This window comes from Xiphias gladius, chromosome 3 (genome assembly GCF_016859285.1).
Source record: "Xiphias gladius isolate SHS-SW01 ecotype Sanya breed wild chromosome 3, ASM1685928v1, whole genome shotgun sequence".
NCBI classification, from domain to species: Eukaryota; Metazoa; Chordata; class Actinopteri; order Istiophoriformes; family Xiphiidae; genus Xiphias; species Xiphias gladius.
In genome coordinates, this window is record NC_053402.1 from 16558273 (window position 1) to 16575952 (window position 17680).

The 17680-nt window shown below is 44.1% G+C and overlaps 1 protein-coding gene across 2 annotated transcripts in view; it reads right to left on the minus strand.

Moving 5' to 3' along the window:
- Window positions 1-544: 544 nt before the first annotated feature.
- adgrl1a (adhesion G protein-coupled receptor L1a) overlaps window positions 545-17680 on the minus strand; it is a 38941-nt gene continuing 21805 nt past the window's right edge. Inside the window, exons 8-25 of one of the 2 annotated variants that reach the window (XM_040158534.1) lie at window positions 17104-17207; window positions 15906-16091; window positions 15682-15720; window positions 13774-13954; window positions 13504-13626; window positions 12394-12602; window positions 12122-12295; window positions 11318-11527; window positions 10500-10720; window positions 10115-10181; window positions 9870-9961; window positions 9590-9758; window positions 9155-9283; window positions 7827-7923; window positions 4788-4910; window positions 3314-3331; window positions 2826-3151; window positions 545-2690 (exon numbers count right to left, since the gene is read on the minus strand). In XM_040158534.1, the coding sequence (XP_040014468.1) occupies window positions 2229-2690; window positions 2826-3151; window positions 3314-3331; window positions 4788-4910; window positions 7827-7923; window positions 9155-9283; window positions 9590-9758; window positions 9870-9961; window positions 10115-10181; window positions 10500-10720; window positions 11318-11527; window positions 12122-12295; window positions 12394-12602; window positions 13504-13626; window positions 13774-13954; window positions 15682-15720; window positions 15906-16091; window positions 17104-17207 (2930 nt within the window). In that variant the 3' untranslated portion in view covers window positions 545-2228. Of the gene's footprint in view, window positions 3152-3313; window positions 3332-4787; window positions 4911-7826; window positions 7924-9154; window positions 9284-9589; window positions 9759-9869; window positions 9962-10114; window positions 10182-10499; window positions 10721-11317; window positions 11528-12121; window positions 12296-12393; window positions 12603-13503; window positions 13627-13773; window positions 13955-15681; window positions 15721-15905; window positions 16092-17103; window positions 17208-17680 lie in introns of both variants that reach the window. The other variant, XM_040158543.1, reaches the window with a different exon arrangement.

The window sequence follows — 17680 nt, forward strand, 5'->3', positions numbered from 1 at the left end:
GTATCTCATGTCTCCCGAGGCAGTCTGATTTCTCCTGTCCTCCTTGTACCTGAACAACCACGGCAAGAGCAACTTCCATTTGAGGTGGAGAAGTAATGGCAGCTTTCAGAGATGCGTATCCCCCCCTCGTCTGATGTGCATTCAAGAAAAAAAATAGCCTTTCAAATGTGTGTGCACATACAAAAGTCTGGTGCACGGCACGCACGCACACGCATACACTGGACGCACACAAACAGCCACTCAGACCCAATCATACCTACACACATGCACACGAACACATGCACACAGGAAATTAACGAATTGTCACATTAGGCTCTGGAGTAATGCTGAAACTATCTTTAAGAAACAGCAAAATGCAATATTCTCTGATAGCAAAACAAACGTCATTTTCATACATGCTAAAACTCATCTTGTTAAAAGTATGTAATCTGGTTATATCTTCCAAATAATACAAGAACAAACCAAATCACTTTATGGATGCTGTCGTTCACCCACAATGCTTTATCCTGCCTGTGAGGCACAGTATGACATTTGACGACATCTATCTTGCTTGCCCCACACCTCCCGCCACCCGCTGCCTTCAGCAATTCCACCCTGGGAATGTCAAAGGTCAAACATTAACAACATGTATTGGATTATATTACATAAAAACTGTGCCGGATTTTTTTTGTTCCATTTTTCATTTGTATAAATAAAAATCTTCTACACATTATAATCTCTCTTTGCCTTTCTCTCTCCATTGGATCACTAAGGAATTTCACTGAATGGCACAGTGCTGGGGCACAGAAGAGCGAGAGAGCGAGAGATCAAGCAACGGGGGAGAGAGAGTATCATTCAGGTCACAAACTCCAAAACATTTTATTTTTTTTCTTTCGGCTGTTTGTTGCAGTACAAGAAGTAATTTTTCATAGTATTTGTTACTTTTTGTCGGTTTGATCATCTGGTGTCTCTATTTACATAGCAGGAATAAAGTAGATTCATGTGTGGTTCCTATGTACACGGTTATACCAATTGGTCGACCAGTGCGTTTGCGACGTTTACAGTCTTAGTTGTCATAGCCACACACAGGAAACAAGTCCACTTCGACTGGCTAGGCTCTAACAGCAAAGTACAGAGAGAGGGGGCAGACACCAGTCTGCTCCCGCAGCCCCCAAAGGATGTAGACCCAAAGTCAACAAATTGAATACTCTCTTCAAAAAAATAGCAAGGCAGTCATTTAACTTTTCAAATGCCTAAAGCAAACAACCAGAGAGAACAGTGGAGAAGATTGGCCAGTCTTATGGGTGCAGGATTTCCTGCGCCTGGAAGGGTGGAGCGACGCCTCCTCGGTCTCCATCTCTGCCTCTACTCCACTTCTGTTCATCATCGTTGATTCATTGCAAGAGAAAATGAAGGCAACTACACTGAATCAGCTCCCACTGCCTGCTTGGAACAAAAGCTTTTGCTCCTTTTTACTTAGATGGAGTACTGTTTTCACCTTTGTTGTTCAGTAATGAGCACTTCTGGATGAGTGAGTATATATATGTGTATGTGTGTGTGTGTGTGTGTGTGTGTGTGTGTGTGTGTGTGCGCGTGTGCGTGCGTGTGTGCGTGTCTGTTTGTCTTGTGAATGTTCTAGTTTCTGTTCTGGCTCAATAAAAGATATTTTTGGCAACAATGAAGAGCTTTCTGTGAGACATTTTTTAGGTTTTAATAGTGTACTATATTCCCTGTCTCCACAGCTAACTACTTCTATCAAACAATGACTCAAAAAAGACCTATGGATGGTACGAAAGGGAAATTAGATAAAATATAAAATGATATTCCCATCTCCGGAGGCAGGTCTGAAGAGAAATTACATAAAAAAACTTTAACAAAGTTTTAAAGTTTTGAAATATCTGAAGGTAAAGGGGGTGGATCGGTACATTCAGAGTGCTGGACTTGGCCTTAGGGTACCAAATGAACTGGGGAGGAGTGGGGTTGGAGAGAGTAGATGAATGATCTGCGGAAAAACACCCATCACTCATCTCCATAAGACAGAGGAGGGTTAAAGATGAAGGCTGCTTCTGCAGATGCAGACACAACTTCTCCTGAAGGTCACTCTGTTTGCTCATTAGTTAGTCAGATAAATGTCAAGAGAAAGAAAGGCAACCACACAAGCAGAAAGTGGAGAGATGCGAAAAACGAGGCGGGCTAGGAGGCGGTTCTGGCCATCACATTAGTCCCCAACTTCCTCTTTCAGGCTCCCGTCACAGGCTGGTAACCAGCTGCATCTGTCCGTCTCCCTCATTGTGGGCAGGCTCCTGAGCCTGGTGTCCCTCCCCACTCGGTCTCCGGGGTGGGGCCTGGTAGAAGGTCTGCATGGGGGCTCCACGAGAGCCCAGGGCAGGCCTCCCGGAGCTGTAGTACAGCTCCTCGGGGGGCTGGGCTGAGCGGGGCACCACCTCCAGGGGCTCAGGACTGCTGTCAGGGTATGGTGAGTCTCGCAGGTTGGTGATGCTGGTGTACAGGGAGTCACGGGCAGGTGAATCGGGTGCTCTGTTGCCTCCCTGCCCGCCAGCGCTCTGGCCGCTGTGGCCGCTGTGGCCCAAGCTCTCAGTGAGGTCGGCCGTGTAGCTCTCCGACTCCTCTGGATCGCTCTGGTAGAGAACCGACTGGGCACGCTGCAACAGCAGGGGCTCCTCCAGAGCTTTATAGAGTAGCTCTACATCCTGCGGGGTCCGCTGCCGCCCTTCTCTTAGAAAGTCCTCGTCTTCATCCATGCTCATAGAAGGCTCCGGCCCGGCTCCCACTGTCCCCCGGCCGACCCCACCGTGAGGACGTCCCCTGGCCAGGCTGCCACACACCCTGTCCCCTATGTCACCTCCACCTCCTCCACCTCCTCCTCCAACACCACCTCTCAGGTTGTTGTGCACGAGCTCCGAGATGATCATTTTCTCAAAGGCTGCGGCATCAGAGAGGTTTCGTCGAATGCCTCCGCCACCCAGGGCCTCCGAGCCACGGGAATTGAGGAGGGGCGGGGGGCTGTCTCCACCCCCGCCACCTAGGAAGTCACAGCTGCCCCCGCCTCCACCCCCTGGACCACTGCGCAGGGAGTAGCTGTTGTTGAAGTTACCATTCAAGGGCAAGGTTTCCATACCACAGGGGTCACGGGCCTTAGACAATGTGCTCTCTGGACCCAAACACAAACAGAAGAGAAACAGAGGACAGATGGTTTTTGCACTGTTAAACAGACAGATTCAAATGTCAGTAAGAGAAAAAGAACAAATATCAGATGGTAAAATGTAACCTGGAGTACCTGACAACGATGTGAACCGAGTTGAATTACACTTACTTGGGTCACGAAAGGTTCCTGTGCATCCAAGAGAAAGTCGTGGAGTGAATAAAATGAAAGACACTAGTCAGTAAGTGTTCTTTAATGATACAACATTAAGTTGATGTATTAGTTTTTAAGACATTTCAAAAGGGAACCATTAACTGAAGGAAAAATATCCCTGTCCATTTGCTGCTTTGCTCTTCTCTGTCTCGCTCTCACATTCAACCTCCCAACTCTTACCACACGCACAAACACATGCACAGTCACATTAACTTTGATTTATGCAGACTTAGTCCTGTTTGTTTGACACCACATTCCTCCAATATTTACATCTAAGCCACAGAAAATACTGGATATTTATTTACTCCTGTCAGTGATACCTAGATACGTATGTAATTCATGCAAAACCTTGTACAGTAGCAGTAATGTTTATTTTATTACACACCAAAGACGTTGTGCTTTTTCCCCCAAATTACCATCTCACAGCAAAGCAAAAGCCACAGCCGCCCAAAAAATGAGAAGCATGTTCATTTTTAAAATTTAATGTGTAGTGTGACTTTAATCAGCGCTCCTCTTCGTTGGTGGTGTGGGTAATTAGACAATCTAATGAAGTGCTCTCCGTACTTCCTCTCCCACTCTCTTCTAAAAATGTCTTGGCTGCCAGGCCGGTGGCCATCAGGCTTGACATATTGTGCGGAGAGGATTTAAAATATTTAACAGAAACGCTGCCTTAAATTTCAGTCCTCAGACGCTAGGCCCGATGCTCTGCGGCTGCACATTCAGCCAGCGACCAGCCAAACACAGTCACAGCTCTCCCTTACCAAGTGAATATTGTAGTGGAGCAATTACCAGAACATGTCTAATTCAGCAGTTATAGGCATCCAAAGAGTGCGGTGGGAATACAGCAATGCGATAATACAGCTATCAGGCTGCTTAAAGAGTCCCACTCTTTGATAAAAGCAAGCACACACACACACACACACGCACTCACAAGCAGTTATAGTGAGCACTCACACCTGTCCGACCGACATCTAGATGCACTCTCCCTGGCCACCAAGCTGTCTGATCCCTTTCTGTGTCCGTCATGATTTAAGCTGACTGCTTTTTCTGCCCAGGAACAGGAAAAACCGTCCTCGAGATTTCAGGCAGTCACAGCTGTAGCAAAACTTCTAATCAATTTGTGGCTGTTCTCGCGATTCAAGATCTAACCAGAAGGCTGGTTAGGCTGTGGGCAGTGTTTGGCACTGTTTTGTTCAGCCTAGTGGATCCGTCTGACAGCTACATAGTCTGAAAAAAAAGCACACAAACGTGCTCAACCACACATACACGCACGTGCAGGCACTCAAGGCATGGCAGCGAGTGTTTGTGTATCATGTCAAACTACTGACAGAGTAACAGACAGAAGGACAGCCAGCTGAGTGCATACTGTATATACACACACATGTGCTGACAAGACTGCACACACAGACTCGAGTGTTTATGAGGAGCTAACCGGTAGAGTTGAAGACACCGGGCGAGGGCGGGGTGAAGCTCTCAGCCAGCAGAGTGTTGTAAGGAGAGGTACCGGTGCGCGTCTGTAACACCGGGTTTGTCAAAAGGTGGTTGCCCATGGTCGCTGGAAGACACAAACATTAAAAAAAAAAAAATTAATATAACCATAAACAGGCTCTTATCTGTGTCTCAAGTGTATGCGAAGCAAGCACATGCAGAAATGCTGCACACAATAGGGGTAATATTCTGAAACTCACATTTCATGACTCAGTAATAATATCTGGAATCATAAAAATATTTAGTGTTTATTCAGATAGGGTTATTTTTGTTATGCCGGTGCTTTGTGGAGTAATGTATTTCACAGTGTTCTCCTCAATGTTTATGCCTGCTGATTGTAACCTTTGACTAAAAATACAATTGCAGGGGAAAGGTGCTGTTTGGAGCCTTGCCATGCATTTTGTTTCCCTTCGGCTCCTGACAATGTAGTCAGATGAGAGAGAACAGTAATGCATGCCATTATGTAGTCTAGGGGGTGCAGCCATCGAAACACAGTTAATTTCACAGTGAAATGTGAATGCCACTACAAGACAAATATAATTCAAAGAAATGGCACACTGAGAATGTTGTATAATGCCCATGTATGGCCCCAGCCTGAGGCAACTCAAAAAGAAATGCCATGAAATTAAAAATAGGACAGCATGACAGAAAGTAGTCCAAGGCAAAGTGCAACCTTCAGGTCTCATGCCTACCGTTCATCACACAGCAAGGGAGCAGGGAATTCTAAAAAAATAAAATACGATCTCACACACAGCTATTTATTTATCATTTTCCGTCCTTTTACACTACCCCTGCCCATCTCCCTGGCATCCCACACAAATCCCTCTTCCTCCATTCTCTGGCTTGCTCTGCTTTGTCTTGACTCAACCACATTTTCTCAGTTCCTCATGCCAGAAATTTTTTTCAAACACCACAAAATTAGTTGGGATTAGCTGTCTGTGTGTATCTCACAGGAATATCCTGGAGAAAATTAAAGGAGCTAGCTTTAAGTGGGGAGAAAAAGTAGGGCAAGGGGAATCGTGGGAGGCTGTGTGTGTGTGGGCGTGTGTGTGTGTGTGTGTGTGTGTGTGTGTGTGTACTGCACGCCTTGTCTACTGGACACATTACTATTGTCAGGAAGAGATTGTGGTTCATGAAGAAGTAAAGTAGAGAAATCAAAGAGCTCCAAGATGCCAGTGATAACGACACAGCGTCTCCCCTCCAGATTTAATTACTCCTCCATGATAGCGGTTCTCTCTGTCTCTCTCTTTCCTCTCCCCTTCGTCTTCCAGTTTCTGCCAACTGACAAACTTTTCTCAGAAGCACAGAAAATAAAGGCTTCACAGCACAGTTGTCTGCGTTTGACAGCGCAACATGGAATGATCCACATTGTGTTACTCCTCCAGGCCTGGTGATTGCTGTATCGTGACGGAAAAAGCCCCGGAAACCAACCAGCCCACCCAGCCGACCACACACACACACACACACACACATACAAACAATAACACACACACCTCGACCATCCAGCTCACTCATAGCACCCCTCTTCCTCACCCCCTGCCTTGCTCCTGTCACTCTTCTCATTTAGAATAATTACCCCCTGTTCGCTCACACGCTAATCAGTTCATTAAAAACAAAATGGATGAAATTAGCATAGAGAGTGACGGCTGATTTAGCAACTGCCTCTGTGTCATCATCAACACCCCCCCCCCAAATCCGGAACCTGAGCCAACCTGGTCTCAGTGTCACCGGTGGCTGCGGCGTAGACGCCACCAGTTGCTGAGGCTGAGACAATCAATGACTCCACACACATTTTTCACTCCTTCGGGTCTCAAATAATTCCCAGTGCCCTGTTCATGCTCTGTGTGGAGTTCAGAGGGGACTGCATGCGTCACTGCATTCAGGCAAAGAATATATGGCTGTGTGTTTGGATGTGAACAATCCCATTCGGCTAAAAAAGGTGGTGAGGTCAGAGTTCCAACTAGCACTGGCAGCGTCAGGTTAACTCACAGTACAATTGTATTACAGTATTTTGCTATAATGGTGGTCACAACACTTGCAGTTCTGTGATATATGGATTGACACAACAAGATTTCTGTGTAACTAATGTGGAAAATGTACTCAGAAATAAGCAAAACATGGTTTTACGAAGCAGGAATCAAACCTATATTAGTAGGAAGGAGAGGAAATATGTCTGTTTTGGAAATGCAACAGAAAATGTGGCAACTCAAGTGCCACATCTATTGCAAGAGACCATGACACAATAGACTGTAATACTGAATATCTGTTTCTATCCTTTTTTTAAATTGAAAACTGTAAATTACAAATTAAATAAAACCAAAACAGATAATAAACTTAGGAGAGTTGAAAAGGAATTATACTCAAAGATATGGTCAAATGGCTACAGAGCCTTTTTCTGTGAGTTAAATTAGCATGACTGACTTTAAATGCTCAAAATTTCTAAATGCACTTAAATCTGCTTAATTACAGTAACAGGAGTTCATTGCGTAGGTTCAGGCTGACATATGAACTCACTAACACCAACTACACACCCACACACACATTCACATAACAGTGAAGTTGAGCTCCATATATTTTCCGCTGCTGCTAAGCAGTTTTACTGAGCAGTGGCTGTCACTGCACTGCAAACTGAAACCCACCACCCACCAACCAGCCTTCAATACATATGATACTCAGTTTAAGCTACTGCGAGTTACTAACTGCCATTTTTTAGCTGGCCCATTGGCTGCAGGGCAATCCAAATCATTAGTTAACCTAATAAACCAGGCGCGTAAACATACATTTCTTCATCTTGTATACTGTCATATACACACATTTAACACTGAATAATGATGCTTTGCTTGGCTCTTTCCACTCTATTACCATGATTTTTTTTTTTTTTCCCCAATTGTGAGAGTATATTAGAATATACTGTTTGTATTTGTAAGCACTTAAGTGTGCATTAACGGAGGGGAAGCAGAGCAGCAATAGAGGAAGGCCTCACCGCGGTTGAGTGTCGGGGTGCTGTTGATATCTCCCGCCATGAAAGAAGATTCTGTCTGCTTCCGAACCGTGTCGTTCCACATCCTGCGGATCCGACTCTGGAAGAGGGAGCAGAGCGCAGTGAGTGGCAGCAAACAGACAACAAGTTAAATATAGAAACACTGTGGGTAGACTTTGTAACTTAGTGGGGCTGCTGTAATCAAAACTGTGGGACTCTGTAATCCACAAAGAACAACAGGCAACATGCCGGATAAAGAGATTGACGTGTCGGTTAAAGGGGCACACAGCTATGTCATGTTACCATGAAGGGTGCTAATAAACTTGAGATACGTGAGACACGATTGCAGTAGCTGATACCGTTGCTATTTGCAAGCATCTTATTACATTGTGGGAAATCTTGTTTGTTGATTGTGAGGACTAACCGTCAATGTGTGTGTGTATGTGTGTCTGTGCCACTACACATATGCCAGCATGTACAGTACTTCCGGATGTCTTGTACGGTGCCTGTCCCTATATATTGACTATACTGATATCTTTATTAACGAGTCATCTACTCAGGTAAGCACAGGGGCTGCCAGTAATGGACGGAAACATGAAAGTAAAATATTCACAACAGAGGTGAGTAAACTGGCTGATTAGACCAGATCGTCCACAGAATCTAATGAACACATCATAAATCATGATATAACATACTTTAATACTGCTTTGTCACTAAGAACAAAATGTATTGTAACACCGATGATTCACTTGATCCACATCTCTGGCATCACTGGCAAATGAAAACAGCATGACTGTGGGCTGACAAGTAAGTTAAGTAAGTAAATTCGAGTGCTTTGCAAAGTAATCGGTGAGTCATTGGTATTGATCTGCAATCAAACCCCCGCAGATACGCTCATTTTGTACTTCAGAGTCTTATATAACAGACCTTTTAAACTAGGGAAAAAATACAACATCAGTGTGAGAAAATTTTCCCTTGTTTCTAAGGCTATTTATTTTGTTTTGCCACCATTTTTGACAGTGATCTTGAAAAAGAAAAGTCAGATAGATTCAGGAGTCATTTGATTCAAGAAAATTGATTTTCCTTTCCTTCGACTGAAATAAGCTGATTTCCAGTGAAAACAAGTAAAATTATCTCGGCGCACAGGCTGATTTACTTTTTATTTGTTCCAAGAAAAACACAATTTCAAAACTCAACAGTGGTGTGATTGATGTGTAAGGATGAACAATCAGGTGAGCCTGCATTGTGTGCCTATTGCTTTGTGTGTGCCATCATTTAATGTGAGGGTCTTTCCCGAGCTGCACCTGTCTGTGGGCCGCTGCGTGGCGAGCTTGGCTGCCGCTGTAGTAGCGGTTGTTTGCACGCAAGCCAGAGTTCTTGAGGGAGCCGTGGGAGCTGGTGGTGGAGGTGCGGCTGCAGCAGTAGGAGTGACGCAGACACTTACTGTACTCCTTATGGACCTGTGGAGAAAAAAAAAAAAAAAAAAAAATCACCACCAGCACAGCAGGCAGGTTTAAAGCCACTCGTAAAAACTTAGTTTCGGCTGGACCCAATGTGGAGCAACAAAGGTTTTTATCACACGGCTACAGCAAAATGTACTTAACGCATTCAATCTGAATACAATTAGATATGCACATCCAGCCAGCCATCCATCCATCCATCCATCCATCCATCCACCCACCCACCCCCACAATATTTCATCTGCTTACTCATAATTACATCCATAATATTTTGTGACTTTTCAAACACTAGTCTTGTATTATTACCTTCTTCTGCAGGGCACAGTGGAAGATAAAGATGAACATGCCCTGGAAGGCGTTGAAGGTTGTGAACAGGTAGGCCATGATCACTGTGTTCTCATTGATAAAAAGGAGACCGAACGCCCACGTCAGCCCCAGCAGGAACAGCAGGGCAATGGCCCCCAGAGCCCATGACCTGATGGAAGTGGACAAAGAATTGTTAACAAATAATACACAAAGGAAGGAATAACAAACAGCAACACTAGTTTCAGGGAGTATGACTGTCATTCTAATAATTTGAACTCACTTAATGTTATCCAGACGGCTGGAGTCAGGTTTGAGTGCTGAAGAGTTGCGAATCATCTTGTGTAAAGTAATCATGAGGAAAATGAGGTTGAGCTAAGGACAGAGGATAGGAAGAATCAACTAAATGTAGAGTATAGTGAACTTTACAGTCTGCTCGCAAAGCAGGCACGGAGAAATACTTTTGGTTTTACGCTATGATATGAAAATTGAGAGGGGAATAATACTGTCTGACAGTAAAGCTAATACCATAATAACAAATGAAACAGGTCCAATGAAGCTCCAGATGAAGTAGTTATCCACTCGCAGCCAGCATCTGGAGTGACACAGAGGAGAGGAGAGAGTTACACGCAGCCAAGCTCATGAACAAACACACACACACACACACACACACACTCAGACACGTGAATAGACATGCACACACAGGCAGGCTTGCATACACTATTTCCCTGTCTCAGCGGATTATTTTATGAAGGCTAATCATCAGGCTTTGCCTAAGTGCGTTCAGAAAAGCCAGTCCACGGGGAGGTGCAAGAGCCGTTCACACAGCCCTGGATATTACATTTCCAGCTGGGGGAATAGCATAATCCTACTTCTCAATCTGCAGGTGCAAAAGGCCTGTCTTCACACGTACGCTTTCTTGGTCCCATAGCTCCTGTAGTCTATGGCCGCCGAGATGCCCACCACCAGTGCGGGGAAGCAGTAGCCGCACAGATAGTAGTACTTTTTGCGGGAGTACTCGCTCTCAAAGACCTCCACCAGCATGAGATAGAGTTGCACACCCTCCAGACACATCCAGGAGAAGGCAGCCAAGAAGAAGAAATGGAGAAGGCCAGCAAAGATGGGACAGGCAATCTGAGGGTAGCAGCCAGGGAGAGAGTAGAGAGAGGAGAAGAAGGTGGGGAATGAAAATATTAAGATGAAGAAGGAGAAACAGTTAAGATCAAGGCGTATAACTGAGTGAGAAATAGAAGAAGACAGAGCAGAGTCAGAAACTCAGAATCCAGTAGTATTTTTTTAACAATCGCTGGGGAAAAATGAAAAGCTGGCCCCTGGGTGACTGGCTGTGTGAATATTATTGAGTGGTAATTCGTTACTCGGTGCAGTAAATGTTTTATAGAGTAATGTAATGACACACTGCCTCAATTTCAGTTTCACAGTCACCTTTCAATAAAAAAGTTGCCACTTGTGTTATGCTGTAACTCTGTCATTTTCAAGTTGGAATATACAAAAACTAACTTGATCTTGTGATTCACTTTCTTATGGGAAACGGATGTGTTAATGGAGTTTTAAAGGAAAGAATTTACTGCTGTGTTTTTTTAAAAGAACAGTAAAAACTGAGTAATATATTTCCTTCCCAAGAAATCAAGCAAAACTCTTTTCTTGAGCAAGAACCTAATATCCTTGGCAGGTACCAGACAAACACGTGAACACTGTGCCCTACGAACTCACGTGGTATTCTGTCTTGTCGATGCCGATGAGGAAGAGCAGCTCAGCAATGAAGAGGTTGATGCAGAGATTCTTGTGGATTGTGTTGCGGTCGGTCTGCAGGCCCCGCAGGAAGCAGAAAGTGGAGATGCAGATGGCTAGACACACCAAGGAGATGACAATCCCCACCCAGGTGATCACAAACAGGATCAGTTCATGCATCCGCCCCTGGTACTGAGGTCCGGATAGAGTCGGGTAAACAAAAGCGGTTTGAGAATGTGGAGTGGGAATGGGGAGAAAATGAGGGCAGGGGGACAGAGAAACACAACAGAGTCAGACAAATAGAGAGGGAATAATAGAGCACAAAGTGTTAGAAGGATGGCAGGATGGGATATACAGAGATAGATGGGAAATCAGTGGAAGGAAGAAACAATAGGGAATAGATAGACAGGAGAGGGGGGAGGGGACAGAGAGAGCAAAATTGCTTTATTTAATATTTGTAAATATATGCAAGGAGCTAAAGTGTAGAGACAAGAGACAAGACGTCCTAAAAAAAATACATGACATTCACATTCATGTGAATGTCAGCTAGAAGTAGCAGGACATGAATTTGTAAGCATGTGCCTCCCTGAATGTCGGAGTGAAAGAAGGAAAAGCGAAAATTCAAAACAAAGAGCCTGTCAGCCTTGAGAGGGTACATTAATGTGCTTGTGTGTGTGGGTGTGTGACTTAGAGGGAGCAAACGGTAATACTCGCACGAATGAATGTCTGCATAAATTACCCGGCTTACATTTGAACCGTACATCTGCCACACCCTTGTTTACTTACATCGGGCTCGTGGTGAGCCATGAGCACGGCGAAGTTGGTGAGGTGGCTGCAGGAGCAGGTGGTGTGTGTGTTGTTGGTGTCCAGCAGCCGGCAGCCCTGCGACGACCACTGCCCTGTCATGGAGCGCTCAGAGTAGTTCCAGAAGGAGCAATTTGGAGTGTAATGATTCTCCAACTGTCGAAAGAGAAAAACAAGGGGGGTGATGGGAAATGTCGACGTGCATTTATGTGTCAGAATGTAAATTAAGCACGATAAGGACTGAACTGGGTCACCTCTAGGTGTTTGAGTGTGAAGACCACCGGTTCAGTGAGAAACACTCTGCTGGACTCTTTGTTAATGGAGGCAGCAATTACATGGGAGTTGACCGCCAGGCGCTTCTTATCATGGCTTGGCCCCTCCACTTCCATCTTCACCGTGGCGTTTTCAGTGGACAGAAAGGATCCCAAGTTTTTATAGAGAATGAAAACCACCTTGACTTGTCCTGCACATGGAGGGAGAGAAATGCAGGGAGAGGAAGAGAAAGTGGATGAAAGAGAGAGAGCGAATGTGAGAATGAGAGGGAAGGGAAAAAAAAGGCAGATTTTATATAAAAAAGGAGATATAGACAAAATAATAAAGGGGTGGGGAGGGAGGAAAGGGAAAAAAAGGGCGAATACAGAAATGAGGGCATAATATGGTAATGGCAGGCAGAGTGACAGAGATAGAGAGTGGGGAGTGACAGGGTGAGTGAGATGGAGAGAGAGAGTTAGTGAAGGTTAGAATGATGGTAAGGACCGTTTCATTTTGACTGGTGGAAGAGAGCGAGATTTAATGTGGAGGGCAATGGAACATTCATCCCTCAAGCATTCACAGATCTCTTATTATTCCATATGAATATTTCATGTGCGTTTGTTTCAATCATTCTAATCTCGTTCTCACTGCATAGCCGAGCGGAGACAGAAAACAGAAAAGGGTAGGGGATGAGGGGCCACGGAGGGAGGAGGGGAGTGGTGGAGTGGGGGATGACAGAGGGGTGGGGGGTTAGTAACAAGAGAGATGAGAGAGGGGGATAAGATGGCGGAGAGACGGAGCGAGGGAATGGAAAGGGGAAGAGAGGGAGTGCTGAGATTGCTCTGTCAGACTGGGGCCGATTGTAATCTACACGCCTCCCCAGCTATTCTATTAAGACTGCTGTTAAGAAACCATCAGGAAAAGAAATTGTCTCAGCGCTTTTGTTAATCTGATTAGCCTATTATTATGAACCAATAACTTAGTCAACTGCATGCAGACTGTTTCAAGCTTGTATGAAAATGCAAATGGAAAACATAAGAGAGTGAGCGGCACAGGACGGTACAATTTTTCAGTCCTGGTGGTGAGGATGAGGAGGGGTAAGGGCTGCTGACCATTGCGACTGTACTGTTTGATTGTGGAGGCTGAGAGCTGGATGGTGCTGTCACTGGCGTAGTTCTGCGGAAAGGACAAGTCCTGCAGGTCCATCTCTGTGTTTAAAACATGCACCTCAAGATCTGATGGTGGAAACACAGCACGCAAAGGCTTCATCAAGATTCACCTTTAGAGTTACAACGTGGCGGTACAATTCCACAAACAGTGGTCCAAACTGTGGTTCATCCATTGGTCGACCATAATTAGCACCATCAATACTGTTGCCTTACCAATGCTGGGGGCCCGGTCAGAAAAGCGATTCCCATACATGTTGTTGGCCAGCAGGAAAGCTCCTTTTTCCAGGACGTCCAGTAGCATGGTGGCAGTGTGAGCCTGCTCGGTGCTGTTCATGTCCTGCCACGACTCCAGAGCCTCGGGACGCAGTAAGTTGTCTACTGTCTGCACCACCGCCTGTCACATGCAGGAGGCGCAGCATTTGTTACTGTCACTGAAAACACTTTACAACAAGGTACGCAAAATCCTGAGTGGTTAGCAAGGAACAGGTAATAAAACACACCAGGAAATAACTGATAATCAATGGACAGCTTATATGTAGTCACAGATCTGATGGGAAGTAAATGTAAATGATCTGAATAATTAATATTTTTTCCGTAAATATATATATTTTTAGAAATCTTTCTTATTATTGTGTCATTCGTAAACTAATAGCTCATTCACAGTTCAAATTCAGTGGCTTTTAAAAAAAAAAATCAATCTCCACGATTTTACTCTACTTGAGTAAAATTTAACGATTAGTTATTAGTTTTGTGCCATTTGTTCCTTAAGAAAGTGTTTAGTATGCAGATTCACGGATATCTAGTAACTAATCATTAGACACTGGTTCATTAACACAGTTCCTAACTGTCTGTTCTCAGTTCTCAGAAAGCGCTATTAGCTATTCATTCGCTCTTCAGGAATTATCAGTTAGTTCCCGATTTGTTTATTACTTGTTCCCTGACAATTATACATTATATGAACCATATTTTAAAGTGTAACTTCAAAATGAGTTGAGCACCTCAAAATACAAAGTCACCACTATGATTTCCTAGAATCTCACCACTCCCCTGCACTACATTTATTATTGTGCTATGTCAGACATATTACCATTCTATTTCACACTTACAATTCGTTTAATGGCAATTTTGATGGTTGTATCAGCTATCCAATTTATTGGAGTAGCCTGCTTGATGAATCATGTAATTCTCTTGCTCGGGCCTCTCAAAATGAAGGATTGACTGCTGTATTGAATAAAGAGCATTGCTGTTAACAAAATGAATTTAGCATCAGAACTCCGCTGTCACGGAGGAGAAGGATGGAGGGCGCTTTGGGTTTATCCTCTGATCAGTGGGGCCGCACTGAGCCAGCTTGCAACGAGTGACAAAAAATAATGGTCCAGTTACATACTACACAGCAGCCTCTACTACATCCAGCAGAGATCAGAAAGATGTGGTGTCATATTACAGTACGCTGCAGACAGGTCAAGACACACAAAAGAGCGTGTGCTGCAGAGTGCCGCATTTCATCATTACAGAGAGGCATACACCAGGCCTTTTCATGATATTAGATTACAGCGTTCTCAGAACCAGAGATATTGCACAAATATTGAAGAAGCATAGAAGGGCGTAGTAACACAAACCGTTGCCTTTCATACTATCGTCAAATTACATTTTCTCAGAGCCACAGATATTGTACCTTATTGTGCAACACAATAAGGCCAATGCCAGTATTATACAGTTAGGCTCTATTGCAGTGCAACAAAGCTACGATTATGTCAGAGACAGACGATGTCCACATTAGCTGAACACACATTTCAAAGATGTGTACAGCATGAGCAATAGAAAAAACTAAAGATCAGCTTTTACTGCTCTGAGAAATACTACACCAGCATTTAAATACACTTCATGCTGTGCGCAGGACTTATACCGAAACTTACTCACGCTTTTCTTCAGCACAGACCAGAAATTCCATAAATGATGATTCCAAAGGCAATATAAATCACAATACAGAGCAGTGAGCCAAAGGAATCTCATCTACAAGCCTAGTCTACTCAGGGATTTATCTTCCCTCAGTTATTCTGAGTCATAGAGCAGTTCACTCCATAGGCATGTAAAAGGAGACGGATAAAAGAGAAAAGCTACCTGGATGTAGGCCCGACAGGTCCGTTCTCGCTTCTGGAGCTGGATGGGAGTAAACAAAGGCTGGAATTAAATAGCTGAACACAAAAACTGTAAATTAAAATCTCACTGGTTCTTGCATTGGCACTGCAATTGACATTAACCTCACAACCTTTCCTTTGTAATGCTTCAATTAAATATAGCATGGGTGTCTGCGTGTGTGTGCGTGTGTTTATACTTTCTTCTACCTTGTTGTAGTTTCGTGCAGCTGACTCCTTGTTTCCAGGCCTCAGGGCCTGAAGCTGGGCATCCAATATGTCCAGCAGTTGCTCAATCAGTCGCACGGACGAGCTGACATCTCCAGCCTGGATCCTACCCCGCGTGTGGTTCACCAGCTCTCCAGCTATGTTGGCCGCATTCTCGCCGCTTTTTATCTGCGCATGAGAACACACAAACATTGTATAATATAAGGACAATAAAACAGATCTGCTTTGATGAGTTGAGTCACATTCAAAGCTGCTGGAAATCTCAAACCGTTCACATGCATACTAAGAGTACAAAAAGGTTTTGTCTTAATTTCAGTACTAAAAAATCCCAGTTTGCACAATGTTTGTTGAGTAATCAGATTTCCCCAGACTTTCTCCGAAAAAGGAGATTTATTATCGGCCCCTCTTGTATCACTGTAAAACAGAGACGGACCTTGTTGGACAAATTGTTAATTTTTTTTTCTCCCTAACGCTGTTTCACTTGCAAATCACACCCTTAGCAACCACTTTACAATTGCAATTGATTTTTGCCAAAAGGAGAAGGGATAATGGATTCTTCCGATGATGTTGCTTTTCACCGTGATGCTACTTACCCTTCCAGGCACATGCACACACTTTACAAGCCTTTAAGAAAACCTGTCAAGGGTATGTATGGCTGAATAATCTGATGTATCTCAATCTGAGGTATATCAGAAATGCAGCCGCGTTAACCAGCCGACTTTTAAATCACATTTCATATGTATGGGATTGATGACTTTACTACAGTGTATATTGTAAGACAATTTAGTACTTTAAATGGCAGTCAGCAAAGTTAAAATCATTGTGCATCATCTAGAGACAATGAGGTTTGGCTATTACAAAGGTATAATGCATTATGAGACTATGATGTAGAAACTTAAGTGGCAGAGTGCTTTGCAAGCTGTGAATCCATAAGCCTGATTCTTAAAAATAATTTAACCTAGCTGTAATTAAAGTAGATTAATGAAAAAAGAGAGTTAATTAAGCATTAAGAGCAGATGCCTTGTAGTGAATGGCTAGTTGAAATGAGTCTGTATTTTAATCAGGCCAGCCTTGGAGATATGTTAATGTGTGTGTGGAGGTGGACAGGGGGGGAGGTTGGGGCAGTGGGGCAGAGGAAAGGGACAGGCCCATGGCCAGGGGGTATGGCTCCAGGTCTCACCTTCTGGGCCACCTGATTGACCCACGGGGAGGTGCAGTTACTCAGGTCAGGCCCCCGCGGGTTCCACATGACCTGTTCCGCCAAGCACTGGAACGAAGCGATGCCTGGAGACGAGCACAGGAAGAAGAAACAGAGGAGGGGGGAGTAATGGAGAGATAATAAGTGTTAGGTGTCTGCAATTAAAGGGGAAAGTGTGGAGGAGAGGGATGAGCACAAAAAAGTGCGATAGATTTTTTTTTCTTCTTTTTACCCAAGAAAAACGGAATGAAATGAATTTTAAAAATGCAATAGTCAAAGTGTTTGAAGATGAGAGGGAAGAAGGAGGGAGGAGGTAGAGTCAAAAGTAAAAGAGAAAATGGGTCAGAAGTAGAATAGGTTAAAGTGAGAAAGTGAGAAAGTGAGGGAAGAGAAAGGGAGGAAGAAGACGGCAGGGGCGGAACAGGCTTCCGTGCTGTAAAGGAGCGATATAAAAGGAACATATGCACACGTAACATTTGCTCTGAACACACAGGTACACACCAAAGACATCAGGTATGGATCTCATTGTCGAATAAAAAAAAACATGAAGGGAAGCATT